General features: G+C 40.2%; 1 protein-coding gene across 1 annotated transcript in view; it reads right to left on the reverse strand.

Moving 5' to 3' along the window:
* Positions 1–222: 222 nt before the first annotated feature.
* OCLN (occludin) overlaps positions 223–18,292 on the reverse strand; it is a 55,642-nt gene continuing 37,572 nt past the window's right edge. The window contains exons 5-9 of the mRNA XM_077773579.1: positions 14,717–14,862; positions 6,375–6,590; positions 4,411–4,582; positions 3,196–3,237; positions 223–1,393 (exon numbers count right to left, since the gene is read on the reverse strand). Of these exons, the coding sequence (XP_077629705.1) occupies positions 1,292–1,393; positions 3,196–3,237; positions 4,411–4,582; positions 6,375–6,590; positions 14,717–14,862 (678 nt within the window). The 3' untranslated portion in view covers positions 223–1,291. The remainder of the gene's footprint in view (positions 1,394–3,195; positions 3,238–4,410; positions 4,583–6,374; positions 6,591–14,716; positions 14,863–18,292) is intronic.

An 18,292-nucleotide genomic window follows, 5' to 3' on the forward strand; every position in this document is an offset into this window, starting at 1 on the left:
ACCGTTCTACACCGGGGCGATAAAAACAATCAACTGGGCTAGCTATATATGTCCACTACTAGCAGCTAATTTTACTTCACTAATAAAAATTTTAATTAAAAAAAAAGTGGTGAGACCAAGGGCACCATCTGAAATAATTTGATGTTTTGTGGTATTGCGCTCTCTTCCCAGACAAATCAGCCTTCTTATAACCAAAAGACTGGAAATTCAGCAACCAGCACAGCACCCAATATAGTTTAATACGATAACAGATAAAACTGAGTGTAATTTTCCACAACTTAATATGAGTAGCACAAATGATGTCAAACAGGTGTATGAAAGAAAGAAAACACCAGGTTTCATACCTTATACAATATGTACAGAACTTGAACATCGTTGTAAGATACAACTCAAGTCACAACTGAATTAGCAATGTAATCAGATACTCTTGATATAATGAAAAAGCCTACTCGGTTAAAACAAAACAAAACAAAACAAAAAACACATGTAAACCATAAAGGATTTAAGAGAATTTTAAAATACACAGCCAAATTCTAACCAGGTTTAAACTGTGATTTTTAAAAACTGAATACCTGTATGTATTTACAATCTTTAAGTTTCACAATGTGTTAATTTTTACATGATCTTTATTATCTGGGTAAACACACAACAATGAAAAGCTCTTTTAACCATTTACACACAGAAAAAAAAATCAATAGGGAGGCTGACAGAATGCACCAGCCACAGGAGCTAAGTGAAAGGCCAAGGGACTTCAATTAATGGAGTCAAGTCGTAAAACAGACTTAACCAAAACTGTAAGCCAGGAAACAGGCAGATTCACTTCTGAGCCTTCACTGCAGGGACCCAGTCTCCCTACCTGAAAAGGAATGATCATAAATAACAGTTCTGAAGAAGAATTCTGAGAGGAATGGATGAGATCACCAATGTGAACTAGTGAGCGCACTTAGGTATTAAGACTGCCTGAGTGTGAAAGTTCACAGCACAGTTCACCATGGGACCTGCCTTCAAGGTTTAAAAACCTCAACCTATAGTCAGTCCTTAATATAAAAGCCGAAGTGTAAAGTGTACAGAATCCTTAACTGGAGTGTTCAGCCCCGCTGATTATCAAAAGCTATTTATAAAATGCTTCAACACTGATGATATGAAACTGATGATAGTAAAGCCACCAAAACTGTGTAACGTCACAAAGGTTTGGCTTCCTGGGTTAGAATGCAAAGTCATTTTGCCTTCTGACAACACGGCAGAGATGTCAAATACTTCTCAATCTCTCCAACGATGTGGCATCTGCCTTCTAGGTTTTCTGTCTGTCATAATCTCCAACCATCTTCTTGATATGTGACAATTTGCTCTTCAACTGCTTGCAATAATTCCTCTTACTTTTGTAATCTGCAGACTTGAGAAAGAAAAAAAAAGCCAGGTAAACTTAGCAAAATAAAACAAGTTGTGTTAGCTGATAAGAAGGCAGAGGTGAACCAAAAAACCACAGAGTATTAGTCAAATAAAATTATTAGGGGTGTTGAATGGAGTAAGACACATGGTCATCTGGCACTTTCTCTGACCGTTCTGACCATACAGGCAATGGATTCTTTTTGCTCAATCACATCTTCTGAGTTTTACAAAGCATACACTAATTTCTAGTGATTTGTAAAGTGACCCAAAAAATGGACTCGCCTTTCTGCTAACACATCATCTAAAAAACAAAAAACAACAAAAAAGAAAACAGTAAAACTGGGGTGCCTGGCTGGCTCAGTGGGAGGAGCATGTGACTCTTGGTCTTGGGGTTGTGGGTTCAAGTCCCATGTTGGGTGTAGAAATTACTTAAAAATAAAATCCTTAAAAAAAATCAGTACAACAAAAACTGGTGATATCAGTTGACGTGGAAAAGGAGATGGGCAGAGACAGGAAATTTTACTATATACTCTTTCATTTTATTTTTTTAGTTTTCAAGTAATCTCTACACCCAACATGCGGCTTGAACTCACAACTCCAAGATCAAGAGTCGCATGGTCTACCGACTGAACCAGCTAGACACCCCACTATATAAAATTCTGGCATTTGAAATTATAGTGTTTTGAGATTTAAAACAAATTTAATGTAAAATCTTTTAAAAACAAAGTTTTAAATCAAGAAAGACCAATAATACCAAGTGTTGACAAGGATATGGAGCAAAAGGAATATGCACAGCTCAGCGGGAATATAGCCTGGCAATCCAGGAAAGCTGTGTGACACTCTTTAACCCAAGGATAGACAGACACTTGCCCAATGACCCTGCAATTCTACTCCCAAGTATATCCTTAACATATGTGCGCACATGTGCCCAGACACATCCAAAAATGTTTGAAGTTGCATTAATTATAAAAGCAATAATCTAGGAATAACTCAAATGCTCACTAACGAAAGAATGGATGAATAAATTATCTTTTATTTACCACGTAAAAATAAATGAACCATAGCCACACACAAAAATATAAATGGGAATTCAAAGAGGAAAAGAAATTACACATGAAAAATGCATACTATATGATTCCATTTACATCAAGTTCAAAATAGGCAAAACTCATTTATGATGTTAGAAATTAGGATGGCAGTTATCTATGGGGGCAGTAAAAACTGGATGGCAGTACCAGAGGGGGTTGCCTAGGAAACTAGGATATAGATTTCTTCATCTGGGTGCCAAGTACAAAGGTATATGGTTGCTTGGTGAAAATTTACCAAATTGTGCACTCAGTATTGGTGCCAAGTTTCTGTATGTATACTTCAACTTTAAAAAAAAGTGTGGGGTGTCTTTGTGGCTCAGTTGGTTGAGTGTCCAGCTATAGCCCAGGTCATGATCTCACAGTTCATGGGTTTAAGCCTCGCATTGGGCTCTGTGCGGACAGCTCAGAGCCTGGAACCTGCATTGGATTCTCTGTCTCCCTCTTTGTCCGTCCCCTGCTCGTGCATGGTCTCTCTCCCTCTCTCTCTCAAAAATAAGTAAACATTAAAAAATAAAATAAGCTTAAAAAATCAGTACTCGCTGTAGTTGCAAACACCTGAAATTAAGGTTCTGAATTCTCAGGTACAGTTTTCACCTTGCAATTATAAGGTCTTTTGTCATAATCAGTGCTTGTGTGACACAGTCATTCCAAAGGTTAAATAAAAAACACATACTAGAAAAATTCTCTCTGAAAGAATCTTACAATCTGGGATACTTACTCCCTTAACTTGCTTCAGTCTATTGTACTCATCAGCAGCAGCCTATTAATGAGAAACACAAAAGACTATGTTTAGGGGGAGCATGTTCTCTTTTAAAAATGACATTCCTGATGTTATATTCTGGAGCTAAAACTGGCAACAATGCCCAAAATACAGGAAATTAAAGTAATGAAGTCGTTAGGTTCTTATAGTCAGCAAGAGGGCTTGAAGGAAACCAGTGCAGAGAAACTTATGACCCATTCCTCACATTCAATTCACACCAACAGGTAACGGTTCTGCTGCTTCTCATCTCTCTCCATGCAGGTCCATGGGCCGTGCTGAACCCACAGAGATCTGCAAAGCACAGCTCTCCTCTGGTTATACCCCATTATGAAACTGGTCTGAGCTCCCAGTAACTAACTACCTCCTCTCTCTCTATATATGCATGTATATTACATATATAAGTTAATGTATTATATATACATAAAATACTTTGAGCAACAAAATGAAGTAGTATTGGATTATAACCCAAAGTATAAAATAGATATATCCATGAGTCAGTACTAGTATAAATGAATGATTAAATAAATGGGAGGAAGTAACCAATTTCTCATGCACAAGAATTCCAAAGAATCTGTGTAGGTACACGGTCTTTAAAGAGCTGTTGTATAAGTCTCCAGTCCTTAGGTGTGACCTATGCATAGTGACTTCCTTTCAAAGACTATAGTATGGAAAGGGGGATTAAAAAGGAAAGAGTAACTTTCACAAACGTTACCTCAGCTGAGAAGGGGGAAAAAAAAAGATAACTTCTTATCAGAGATGGTGTGTGTCTAGGTGTACTTCTGCATGAAGGGCATATTTAAACAACTAACATTTTGGTGACAATCAGGCAGCAGAATTTAAGGCAGTTTATCTTTCTGTACTCAGTTCTGTAATTTTTAATATTTTATAGAAAGAATGAACCATGTTTATAAATAGAAAAATACAGCTATTTTATTTTTAAACAGAAAGGGATATATATACATAGCCTTTGCTTTCTATTTCTTTCTTAACTACATTAGTACTTTCTTCAATTTGGAAAGACTTTTATCCAAGACTGGACTTCAATTATTTCTCAGTGAAATCAATTTGAGAATTACTAGCAAACTTTGAATCAACATTAATAGAAAGGATACTATATCTTCATAATTTAGAATACCATCATATGTAATACCCAATTATGGAGTTTGATTTTACCATGTACTCTTCACTTTCTTCTCTGTAGTCATCCAATTCTTTATCCAGACGAGAGAGTTCTTTATTAATTTCATCAAGTTCTGCTTGTAAGCTCTTGTATTCCTGCAGGCCAGTGTCAAAACTTCTCTTGTAGAGTTGCCTTTGTTGATCTGAAGTGATAGGTGGATACTCCCTAAAAATCCAGTGAGAAAATGACTACTTATGATGCTAGCAGACAAAATCCAGTATGTCTTCAGCAAAGATAATAAAACTAGTGGGATGTGAGAGTGACATTCTCCTGTTTTTTACTACTTATAAGGAGAGGGAGATGGGAAGCAAGCAAGCTGTCTTAAGAATGATTATACTTAGAGGCGCCTTGGTGGCTCAGTTGGTTAAGAGTTCTGACTTTGGCTCAGGTCATGATCTCACTGTTCCTGAATTCCAGCCCTACATTGGGCCCTCTGCTGTCAGTGAGGAGCCTGCTTTAGATCCTCTGTCTTCCTCTCTTTCTTTCTCTCAAAAATAAACATTAAAAAATAATTTAAAAAAAAAAGCATGATTACACTTAAACAGACAAACAAAAAGAATGGGGCACCTGGGAGGCTCAGTCGGTTAAGCACCTGACTCGGTTTGGGCTCAGGTCATGATCTCACGGTTTGTGGGTTTGAGCCCTGCGTCAGGCTCTGTGCTGACAGCTAGCTAAGCAGAAAGAACTTATTTTAATATAAGATCAGACATTAAAATGGACATGTACAAAAATGCATGCTCCATGTACAAATAACCTGGTGAGGCATGAAATTCTGTATCATTTGTACCTCTCAATACACTAGCTATTCTTTACATCTCCGGGTGATGTTATTAATCCACTGAGGAAACACTGAATGGTTTCACAGGACTAAGGAACTTCAGAGCAATATGGAATTTCAATTTTTACACCTAAACTGACTTAATATCTTCATTTTGCAAAGGGGAGAAATTAAAGGATTGCTCAAAAGAGAAACAAGAAAACAGTTTCTTAAAAGTTTTCATTTAAATCTTCCATGAAACAAAGTAAGAAAATATCTTCTAGCTTTATGACTGAACTTGTCCAAGAACCTGTTTTGTGTTTTTTTAAGTCCATTTATTTTGAGAGAGAGAGCACATGAGTAGGGGGATGGGCAGAGAGAGAGGAGAGAGAAAATCCCAAGCAAGGCTTGATCCCACAAAACCATGAGATCATGACTTGACCCAAAATCAAGAGTCGGACATTCAACCTACTGAGCCAACCGTGGCCCTCTGGCCAAGAACTCTTGTGGGAAGAGGGGAAGGTGTGGTGTGATAACTACCAGAGAGGAGATTTCAAGCCATGCTACACCAACGCATCTCTCACCACACATTTCAGACTTGTGTCCCATTTCTCAGGACTCCTGGGCATAAAAGGGCCTCACGGCATACATGAGGGTAGTTGATGATGAAGTACAATTAAATCACCAACACACATAGGAACTTAACCACAACCTTGGCCAGAACACTGAATTGTTAACTTAATTGTTTACAAAACTGTCTGGCAAAGTCCTCTGGATTAAACTTTTAAAAGAATCTCTGGTCTCTCCATGAAACCTTAACTGAAAAGTAAATGCCGAAACAAAGTCAGAGCTCTGGTCTGGGAATTATATAATCAGTAACAAAAGTTCCTCCATACTTGTGTTTCATTTATTTGAAAGACCTTTCTTGGGTGACTAGTAAGAGTGAAGGTCATCCTTCACTCGGAAGACTCCGAGACTGTTTTTAAGATGCAACGGGAGCCGAACCCATCCCTGCACATCAGTCTTGATTACAAAAGAGGGATAAAGAAAAGAACCTAAGGAAATACCACGTCCAGTACTGGCTGTCCAGGAACAAAATCCTACCAGCCAGCTCCAGTTCAGCAGGCAAAACCCCCATGGCTGGCCGGCCGAACCATCGGACAGATGTGCACGCGGTTCCAGCACGAGGCGCCCCAGTACCTGATCCAGTCCTCCTCCAGCTCGTCGCAGGACTCGCCCCCCGTCGTGTAGTCGGTTTCATAGTGGTCCTGCTCCGGCCTCTTGGACTTCCCCGCCCTTCCTTTCGTAGGTGCCCTTTTTGAAGGCGTCTCAAAGTTACCACTGCTGCTGTAGCGAGGCTGCCTCAAGTCGTCCACCGGTGAACTCACTGGAAGCTCCTGCACCACCTCGGGCACCCTAACAAAACAGGAGTCGTTTTTCAGGGGTCACTAGGTACACCACAGCTCTTTGCCAGTGAGGGATCACAAAGGGCAGCCAAGGTAAGAGGTAAGGGACATGTGAACAAAGGTGTGTTCATGCAAGCAGCTCACGTTCTCAAGACGAAGCAGATCCCCAGCTTCCTGTGTTCTGTTCAGCACCAGCTCAGATCCTCTGAGACACACCAGGAGCGTTAAGGTTCCCATGTAAGGGGAGCCCATGCATCAACCTTCCTAAGCAGGATGCATGTAAGATTGCACCTGAGGAAGCTCCGGCTGATCCGGAAGAGGTATTTGCCTGACCCGGGCCAGGGATTTACTCCACAGGAGGCAGGCAGGAAAATAATGCTCAGGATTCTTTTCTACAGGTTCTTCCAGTTTCATGGAATGCTAAGTGGTGAAGAGAAATGCACATACTTACCTACCTTCAGAAGCTGATTCTCAGAGGTCAGCATTCTGTAATACTAGTTTTAGACTCGTATATATCACCTTTCTTTTCAAGATACACTCATGGAAAACTAAGAAGACTAAAACTTTAAACACTGCTATGATAATCCTGCAGTTATGTAGACTGAATGGCATGGAGGTGTTACCATTAGACTTATTTTCCCAATTGCGTCAGGTTTTTTTAATGTCTACTTATTTATTTTGAAAGAGGCAAAAAGAGAGAAAGAGAGAGCACACGCACACACCAAGACTGGAGGAGTAGCAGAGAGAGAGAATCCCAAGGACAACCCATGCTGTCAGCACAAAGTCCATTGTGGGGCTCGATCCCAGGAACCGTGAGATCATCACCTGAGCCGAAATCACCAGTCAGAAGCTTTACCGGCTTAGCCACCCAGGCACCCCCTTGCAGCAGACTTTTAAGTGCAAATGAAAGACAGAATAAAACACCAAGAGCTGTGGCAAGAGTAAAGCACTTGTGAGTAACAGTAACGCAAAGCTTAACTTTCCTTGGTAATAAAGCTAAAGGCAGGCAAGACGACCAATGAAAGGAACACAAAGGACATGCTGGAGACTTTCCACCATCGTCCTTGCTATTCAAATCAACTATTAAAAATGTCTCAAGATTTTTGTTTTCTTATTGCTTTTCCACTTACAGAAACTATAATCTTTTTTTTTAATTTTTAACATTTATTTATTTTTGATGGGGGGGGGGGAGGACAGGTAGAGAGAGGGAAACACAGAATCTGAAGCAGGCTCCAGGCTCTGAGCTGTCAGCACAGAGCCTAATGTGGGGCTCAAACCCACGAACTGTGAGATCATGACCTGAGCCAAATCAGATGCTTAAGTGACTGAGCCACCCAGGTGCTCCTACAGAAACTATAACCTTGAGTTTTATCTATGAGGTATACTCTATTTTCTAGCTGATCCAGAACTGCTTGATTCTAATTGTCAAAAATCTTCAGATTTTTAAAAAAATCTTTACTTATTTAGAGAGAGCCAGAGTGTGTGTGCGCGTGTGCATGCAGGCGCGCACAAAATGGGGGAGGGGCAGAGAGACAGAGAGAATCCACAGCAGGCTGCAAGCTGTCGGCACAGAACCTGACACGGTGCTCAATCTCACAAACCGTGAGATTGTGACCTCCAGCTGAAATCAAGAGTCAGGTACTTAACCAACTGAGCCACCCAGGCACCCCAAAGTCTTCAAATTTCTAATCACACTTAGCAATTTCTTGTAGAATCCTAAAGCTTTGGGATGTGTGTGCATAGTTGGGGGTGGCAGTGTGATTTATTCCTTCCGTTGGAATGTATTCAGATTCCCAAGGCTTAGTGTGCTATATTAATGCTACATCTAAAGGAGGGAAAATGTGACTTTGTCCAGGAGTCAAGGAGTTACAAGTTCCTAGACATTCTGCCAAAACTGCCAGGTATTATGCTCCTCACTTTGGGCATGAAGTAGGTTTATTTGAGGGAGTAGGGACTAGAAGAGGAGGAAACTAAAAAGCAAAAGAAATCAGAAAAGAATAAAACCTAAAACGTTAAAACGGGCCTCCTCCCATAATTGTATACTAATATTATAAATCTTGACTTTGGAAGCTCTCCTCCTCACATTCCCCTACATACTTTGATACAGCATAAAACCTAAAAACAAAATGCTTAGCAAGTATATATAAATTCAAGAGTCAGGGAATATGTGTATTGTCAATAATCTTTGAACCTACTTTTATTTTTTTTTTTAAGTTTATTTATTTTGAGAGAGAGAACACAAGCAGGGGAGAGGCAGAGAGACAGAGGGAAGAGAGGCTCCGCACTATCAGCACTGAGCCCAATTTGGGGCTTAGAACTCACAAACAATGAGATCATGACCTGAGTTGAAATCAATAGTCGGACATTTAGGGGCACCTGTGGCTCAGTCAGTTAAGCGTCCGACTTCAGCTCAGCCCCCATGTCGGGCTCGGAGCCTAGAGCCTGCTTTAGATTCTGTGTCTCTCTCTCCTTCTGCCCCTCCCTGCTTGCGTGCGTTTGTGTGCACACTCTGTCTCTCCTCGGTCTCTCTCTCTCTCTCAAAAATAAACAAACATAAAAAAAGAAAAAAAAAGAGTTGGGTGCTTAAGCAACTGAGCCACTCCGGTGCACTTGAACCTACCTTTAGACGCAAATCCTATTAGGTCATAGTCTGCTCACCCCAGAAGAGGCAACCAACTGCATACTTTCCCTGGTATGCAACTCAGTACCCAGGTCCAGAAGGTCACCCTTTTGTATTCCGTCTTTTTTATTCATCTGTTTTATTCACAGACACATGCTCACATGCCTTTGCAGCTCCCACCTCGCCCTGACTCTCAGTGCAGCCACTGTGTGCTATCTTCCGTCCCTGGCAGACTGCAACCTCCATGACAATAAGGACTTGCTATTTCAGGGGCAGCGAGCTCACTACTGTGTACCTGGCAGGTGTTCAGGATCATTACTGAATTGAAAATACCTTCACAAGAATCCTGATGACATCCAGTATCAGTGAGGGAAGAGAAACGATGCATGATCAACATCAGTGTCCTATGAGCATAATATACACGAAGTCCATGGTATTTTAGAACTGTCACCATTATCGGGGGAAATAGCTAAGCCTTGTCAATCAGAGAACTCCATCTCCCTGGCCTCAGGAAAGACAATGATCCAAAAAGGGCCAGTCAAGAATCTTTCTTTAGGTTGTATATGTAAGCTTTGGGAGAGGGCATTCCATTTTCCAAATCCTATGCTGAAGGTTCAGTCAGTATAACCTGGAGAATGTGGATGATCCTCCTGCTCTACTGACAATAAAGCCAACATAGCAACAGGAGCTCGGAGAGCTTCTGAGTTTCTAGATCATTCTAGTTTCTAGGCCATTCTTGAAGCTGGACTATCCCTTGTCCTAATGTGAACCAGTGAATTTCTAGAACTCGTATGAAAGTCCTACTAGCCTATTTACTGCTACCAAACTTGGCACTCTAAGGTGCCAGCCTGCCTTGAGAGCTCTGTGTCGTGTCAATATTCAACTTCCTTGGCTTGTAAAGGTTAATTCACCTTGGGTTTGGACAGGAGGGTACGGAATGTACCTAATAGGGAGTATCTCCTAAATTTAATTATAATGTGGAGAAGCAGGGCGCCTGGATGGCTCTGTCGGTTAAACGTCTGACTTTGGCTGAGGTCATGAGGTCATGATCTAGTGGTTCGTGAATTCATGATCTAGTGGTTCGTGAATTTGAGCCTTACATGAGGCTCCCTGCTGTCAGCATGGAGCCTGCTTTGGATCCTCTGTCCTCCTCTCTCTCTTCACCTCCCCTGCTCACTCTTTTTCTCTCCCTCAAAAATTAAACATAAAAAAAAAAAAAAAAGGTGGAGGGCCGCCAGGGTGACTCACTGGGTTAACCGTCTGACTTTGGCTTAGGTCATGATCTCATAGTCCATGAGTTCGAGCCCCACGTCAAGCTCTGTGCTGACAGCTCAGAGCCTGGAGCCTACTTCGGATTCTGTGTCTCCCTCTTTCTCTGCCACTCCCCTGCTTGTACTCTCTCTCTCAAAAATAAAAATAAGTAAATAATCTCTCAAAAAATAAAAATTTTAAAACGCTTTTAGAAAAGGTGAAAAAGGGGCGCCTGGGTGGCTCAGTCGGTTAAGCGTCCGACTTCAGCTCAGGTCATGATCTCATGGTTCGTGGGTTCGAGCTCCGCATCGGGCTCTGTGCTGACAGCTAGCTCAGAGCTTGGAGCCTGTCTTCTGATTCTGTGTCTCCCTCTCTCTCTGACCCTTCCCTGCTCATGCTGTCTCTATCTCTCTCTCAAAAATAAATAAAATATATTAAAAAAAAAAAAAGGTGAAAAAGCAAGCATTTTCAACTATATTCTGCTATCTTCTAATCCAGGATGAATTCCTTGAAATTCTAAGACATAGGACATTACGATGAACAAAAGGAGCCTGATGCAACTGTAATTACCATACAATTCCACTCTATAAGAACTCCTAAAATAAGGTCAATTAATAGGTAGTTATAGGCATCAAAAAGTGAAGGTAAGAGAAGGGGCTATCAATGGAGACAGGGCACCAGAGGACCTTCTGCAGTGCCTGGTATCTCTTGGTGTGGTGGTGGTGACTTCTGTGTTCACATATGTGAAAAGTCATCAGACAGTGTACTCAGTATCAGTACTCTTTACTCAATGTATGTTATGTCTGTTTACTGATCGTATGTTAAAAATCTTAGTGTAGGACTAAGACACAAAGTTCCCTTTTTAATTCCTTCTCTATCCATTACAGTAGAAATGAGAGGTGTTTGTGGGCTATTAAACACCTGTAAAAAATTTTTTTTCTGTTTATTTTTGAGAGAGAGAGGGCGAGTGAGTGAGCATGAGTGGGGGAGGGGCAGAGAGAGAGGGAGACACAGAATCTGAAGCAGGATTCAGGCTCTGAGCTGTCAGCACAGAGCTTGACATGGGGCTCAAAATCATGACATGGGGCTCAAAATCAAACTGTGAGAACATGACCTGAGCTATAGTTGGACACTCAACCAACGGAGCCACCCAGGTGCCCTAAGTACCTTTTAAAAAGCCTGAGGCAAGATAGTCTAGGACTTAAAGTGCATCCCTATCTCACCGAAGTGGATGTGCTCTGAATCTTCCATAGCACTCAGTACTCTACCATGGGCAACACCCGACAATTTCTATTAGTCCCCAGAGGCTGCAAGTTCCTTCCGTCATTACTGCGCACAAATCAGGAGACAGTGTCGCATTCACATCCCTTAGCATCTTCCCATACTCCCCCACACTTCTGCGTTTTGAAACTGAGTATTACCTTTACATTTTCGAGACCTTCAAAAAAGTTCTGGGGTATAGGCTGGGAATAGAAACTGGTACATCCCTTATGGAGTACCAGTAAGGTACCAATTTGACTATATCAATCAAAATGAAATATGACATTTCCTTTAGCCCAGCATTTCTGCTTTTAATATTTCTCTCCAGATACATTCACATAAGTGTGCAACTTTATTCCCTCTAGAGGTTTGTAATGACAAAACTTTGGGGAAAAGTGTGCACCAATAAGGAATTAACAAATTATAGTACATCCATCTGGTGGAAGAGTTAGCAGCTATAAAACAGATGGGTAGGGCACCTGGGTGGCTCAGTAGGTTAAGTGTCCTACTTTGGCTCAGGTCATGATCTTACGGTCTGTGAGTTCGAGCTCTGCATCGGGCTCTGTGCTCAGAGCTCAGAGCCTGGAGCCTGCTTCGGATTCTGTGTCTCCCTCTCTCTGCCCCTCCCCCACGCATGCTCTGTTTCTCTCTCAAAAGTAAACATTAAAAAATTTTAAAAAAATCACTAAACTCTTTGTATGCTGATATGCACAATGTCTAAGACGTATTGCTAACAATGCATTTAATATGCTAGTATTTTTTTTAAAGGAAAATATAACTAATGTACATCTTGGCCAGCAATTTATTTTAAAAATGGCCTCTGGAAGGTTATGTTAAAGAAACTGGTAATACCAGCTGCTCCGAGGAAGAGGAACTAGGTAGCTGGGTCAAAAGCTATCCTTCTGTCCATTTAAAATTTTACATTACAAAGGTACTGGCTTATTCAAGAATAAGGTTTTTCAATGGTTCCAAATGAACTTGTAAAAATATCTTGGTTTTCATGATGAGGCAGCATGTGGAACGCTATGTAACCATTCAGACTTTACAATCAATTTAGAGACACGGCTAGTCACAAGATGCTTTATAAATATTTCTCATGGATGCATGAAGTCACGCAACTGCTAACCTGAACCTTTTAAAAGGACTGTGTCTCTACCGTATATACCTTTGCCTCTCACAGCCTCAAGTGCTTTGGATTTTTGTCAAAACCCACCCAGGAGAACGGAGAAAATGCTCTTCTTCCAAATCATTCACAACTGATAGCAACAGGAGGGTCAATTCTGAAGACCAAAAGAGAATATATATGGAGGGTAAGGCAAGCTGCCAGTGTTTCCACATTCCATCCCAGGGTAATAATACAATCTATTGTCTCAAACTGATTCCATAATTAACTCAGCTACTCGTGTCACCTTAAGGGCTTCTAGGCACCCAAACTACCGCACGCTCAGGGTTGACTTCTACATAAATTGGCCCATTACATGGAGGTGGGGCAGGGAGTTAGGACACAAAACTTTGAACAGAAAGTTTTCTAGCAGATACATCTAGAACTTAAAACAATCTTTTTTTTTTTTTTTAAATTTTTATGTTTTATTTATTTCTAGGAGAGAGAGAGAGACAGCATGAGCAGGGGAGGGTCAGAGAGAGAGGGAGTCACAGACCGAAACAGGCTCCAGGCTCTGAGATGGCAGTCAGCACAGAGCCTGACACGGGGCTTGAACCCACAACCGCGAGATCATGACCTAAGCGAAAGTCGGACGCTTAACCGACTAAGCCACCCAGGCGCCCCAGAACTTGAAACAATCAAAGCAATTAAAGGAAAGGTATTTCTTGGTTTGTTTTTTTCGTCTACAAAGGAATTTGGAGTTCTAGAGTTACATATATTAGAAGACGGGGTACATGGCTGGCTCGGTTGGTGGAGCATGCAATTCAATCTTGGGGTTGCAAGTTCAAGTCTCACTCTGGGTATAGAGGATACTTAAAGATAAAATCTTTAGGGGCGCCTGGGTGGCTTATCCATCTTCGGATCAAGTCATGATCTTGCAGTTCGTGCGTATGAGCCCCACGTTAGGCTCTGTGCTGACAGCTCAGAGTCTGAAGCCTGTTTCCAATTCTGTGTCTCCCTCTGCCCCTCCCGCAGTTACACTCTGCCTCTTTCAAAAAACGAATAAACATTAAAAAAATTAATTAAAAAAATAAAATCTTAAAAAAAAAGATATTTGTAAAAAAAAAAAAAAAGACCAATTTATCATCCTCATCCTCAGGCAAAAATTACATCCAGTCCATGACAGTCTCTCCAATAACCTTCTTCATCAGGATGAATTAGAATGAGGCTTTAGGGTAAACTAAAACCACAACGGAGATACCATCTCAATAACCATAATGGCACTCGAGGCCAGAAACTCACTGTGAGGTTTTTTACACTCCTTGTAACTCTAAACGTAGAGGCCTTATTAGTTTCACGTCCCCCTGGACATGAAGGATCTAGCACAGCAAGTGAGATCTTGGAATTCCTGAATTCAAACAAGGTCTTCTACTTTAATAAAAATGTATGTGGCTGGGGGTACATCAACCAGCAATCATCCGCGTCCATTAAATGAGCTCTAACACAGGCGAGGAGAGACAAAACCACACAGAGTTCTGATGTCTATCGGTAACGTCCCTGACCCTCACCTCAACTTCAAAACCAGAAACAGAAAGAGAACCACCTTTTTAGAGTGAAAAAACCCAACTTACCCTTTCTCTATTAAACCAGCAAGAGAAAAAAGAAGCACTTTCAGCTTAGATGGGGAAGACCCCTCCAACTTACAGCCCCTCTCTCCTCATCTTCCAAGTAGCTGCAAGCATCCACCAACATGCAAACATCGGTCTCCAACCTTTGGGAAACTGTTAGTTTTGTTTTTCTTTCTCTTCTTCTTTTTAGTGGAAAATGGCACAACAGGAACTGATTTTATCCATCTTTTTTATTTTGACTCATTCTATCTGAAGAGAAGGAAGCTGCTACTTACGGTGTTGATTTATAGGAAGACTCTGGATATGACCTCCTGTCATTCACTTTACCATTGGAAGAGTAGGCCATGGGACTGTCCACTCTCTCCACATAGTCAGAGGGGGGAGGAGGCATGTCTTGTGTGCCAGCAGAAACATTTTTAACCTAAAGAAACAAACCCAAAAGATACAATTATTACTGAGCCTGCAGGGTTTTAAAAGAAAATTTTTTAAGGTTTTATTTATTTCAGAGAGAGAGAGAGACAGTGTGAGCAGGGGAGGGTCTGAGAGAGAGGGAGACGCAGAATCTGAAACAGGCTCCAGGCTCTGAGCTGGCTGTCAGCACAGAGCCAGACGCGGGGCTTGAATCCACAAACTGTGAGATCATGACCTGAGCTAAAGTCGGACGCTTAACTGACTGAGCCACCCAGGCGCCCCATGAGTCTGCAGGTTTTTAAAAAAAAATTTTTTTTAATGTTTATTTACTTTTGAAGGAGAGAGAGAGCATGAGCAAGCCTGCAGTTTAAAGGAGAAAGAAATGGAAGAAAAATATCACATATAAAATTACCTAATACTTACAGGCTCATTAAATACTATTAACCTGTAACGACGACCTTGTTATTGTTAGTGTAAACAATCAAATCAGTATTGTTACTGACGCCACAGTAACAGTGATGCCAATTCCTTAGTGTAACAAGTCCAGGATGAATTACAAAGAAGGAAAAAAAAATCACAGTGACCTGACTCTCATCCTGATGTGACCAGGCAGAATCATTATCCTTGGTAATCGTTCCAGCCCATATGAGAAAGATTAATCTCATTTTTTAAAGTTTATTTATTTGTTTATTTTTGTGAGACAGAGAGCATTCTCGTGCACAAAGTAGGGAAGGGGCAGAAAGACGGGATCCCAACCATGATTGTTGGATTTTATGTAGTAGATCCAACACTTTCAATTTCATTTCCAATCTTTATTACATATTACTCTGCCAATAATAACAATAACAACAACTGTTAAACTCAGGTAAGTCACTTAGTTGTTACAAAGTAACAGAAAAAAGGTGTGGGGGAAAATTAAAAATAACTCCACAAAAATTAGTTCTGTGAAAAAGAGCAACGTTTCAAAAATAAGGAGGAAATACTGGTTTAGCCTGGTAATGAAAACAATGACATGAGATTAACCCAGGCTCACTCTAGATCTGCCAACTACAAGTTCTAGAAAATCTGTCTCTTTTCATCAAGAAATAGGGAAATTACCACTTTTACTGAACATAGTACTGGAAGCTGTAGCTGCAGCAGACAGGAAAAAGAAATAAAAAGGATTTAAATTGGTAAGTAAGAAGTCAACTTTCACTTCAAAAGTGACATGATAGTACATACAGAAAACCCTAAAGACTCCACCAAAAACTACCAGAACTGATAAATGAATCCAGTAAAGTTGCAGGCTACAAAACCATTATACAGAAATTTGTGGCTTCTCCTTTTCTTTTTTAAACACTCCTTTTTTAAAAGTTTATTTATTTTGAGAGAGAGAGAGAGAGACAGAGAAAGCAGGAGAGGTGGAGACATAGAGAGAGAGAATTCCAAGCAGGTTCCACACTGTCAGCGCAGAACCTGATGGGGGGCTTAAATTTTACAAACCGTGAGATCATGACCCGAGCCGAAACCGAGTCAGATACCTAACAAACTGAGCCACCCAGACAACCATGTTGCATTTCTATACACTAATAATGAAGTAGCGGAAAGAGGAATTAAGAAAATAATCCAATTTACAATTGTACCAACAAGAAAAAAATAACTAGAAATAAATTTAACCAAAGACGTGAAAGACCTGTACTTGAAAAACCATAAAAAATGATGAAAGCAATTGAAGATGACATGAACAAGTGGAAAGATATTACATGCTCATGGGTTAGAAGAACCATGTTAAAATGTTCACACTTCTCAAAGCAATCTACAGATATACTGCAATCCCTATCAAAATATCAACAGCACTGTTCACAGAAGGAGAATAATACTAAAATTTGTATGGAAACACAAAGACTCCAAGTAGTCAAAACAGTTTTGAGAAAGAAGAAAGCTGGAGGTGTCACCATTCCTGATTACAAGATACCCTAAAAATCTCAAGTAATCAAAATAGTATGGTACTGGCACCAAAACAGACACATAGATCAATGGAACAGAATAGAGCACCCAGAAATAAATCTAAACTTATATGGTCAATTAATCTATGACAAAGGAGGCAAGAATATACAAGGGGGAAAACACAGTCTCTTAAACAAATGGTGCCAGGAAAACTGGACAGCTACATGCCAAAGAATGAAACTGGGTCACTATTTTACACCACACACTAAAACTCAAATAAACTCACAAGCCGAAAGACCTGCTTGTGAGACCTGAAACCATAAAACTCCTAGAAGAAAACATAGGCAGTAATCTCTCTGGCATCAGCTATGGGAACATTTTTCTAGGTAGATTTCCTGAGGCAAGAGAAACAAAAGCAAAAATAAAATGCTGGGACTACACCAAAATAGAAAAGCTTTCAGACAGCAAAGGAAACAATCAACAAAACAAAAAGGCAACCTACTAAATTTGGAGATCTTTGCAAATGATTTATCCAGTAAGGGATTAATAATCCAAAATATATAAAGAATTTATACAACTCAACATCAAGTAAAACCTAATAATCTGATTAAAGGATGAGTAGAGGGCTTGTTAAACATTTTTCCAAAAAAGACAAACAGATGGCCAAGAGACACAAGAAAAGATGCTCAACATCACAAATCATCAGGGAGATGCAAATCAAAACCAAAATGAGGTATTTCCTTATACCTGTCAGAATAGCTAAAATCAAAAACAATAAAAAGACAAAACACCAACAAATCGTAACAAAAAGATAAGAAATTGGTGAGGGTGTGGAGAAAAAGGACCCCTTGTGCATTACTGGAAAGAATACAAATTGATGCATCCCCTTTGGAAAACAGTATGGAGTTTCCTCAAAAATTAAAAATAGAAAGGCCATATGATCCAGTAATTTCACTAGTGGCTACTGGCTCAAAGAAAATAGAAACACTAATTTGAAAAGGTACATGTACCTCTGTGTTTACTGCAGCATTATCTATTATAACCAAGACACAGAAGCAACAAAAATATCCAATGATAGATGAATGGGTAAAGAAGATGTGATATATATATGTACAATGGAATGTTACTCTGCCATAAAAAAGAACGAGACCTGGCCATTTTCAATGACATGGATGGACTTAGTATTACGTTAAGTGAAATAAGTCAGATAAAGAGAAACACCTTATTATTTCACTCATATATGGAATTTAAGAAACAAAACAAACAGAAAAAAAGACAAAAACAGACTCTTAAATACGGAGAACAAACTTCTGGTTGCTAGAGGGGAGGTGGGTGGGGGGATAAGTAAATTAAAGAGGAATAACAGGTATAAACTTGCAGTTACAAAATAAGTCACAAAGATGAAAAACACAGCATAGAAAATATAGTTAATAAGACCGTAATAATCTTGTTTGGTGACAAATGTGATTATGCAACACGATGAAGTCAAAATTGTTGAATCATTATGTTGTATA

This window comes from Crocuta crocuta, unplaced genomic scaffold (genome assembly GCF_008692635.1).
Source record: "Crocuta crocuta isolate KB4526 unplaced genomic scaffold, BGI_CrCroc_1.0 scaffold383, whole genome shotgun sequence".
NCBI classification, from domain to species: domain Eukaryota; kingdom Metazoa; phylum Chordata; class Mammalia; order Carnivora; family Hyaenidae; genus Crocuta; species Crocuta crocuta.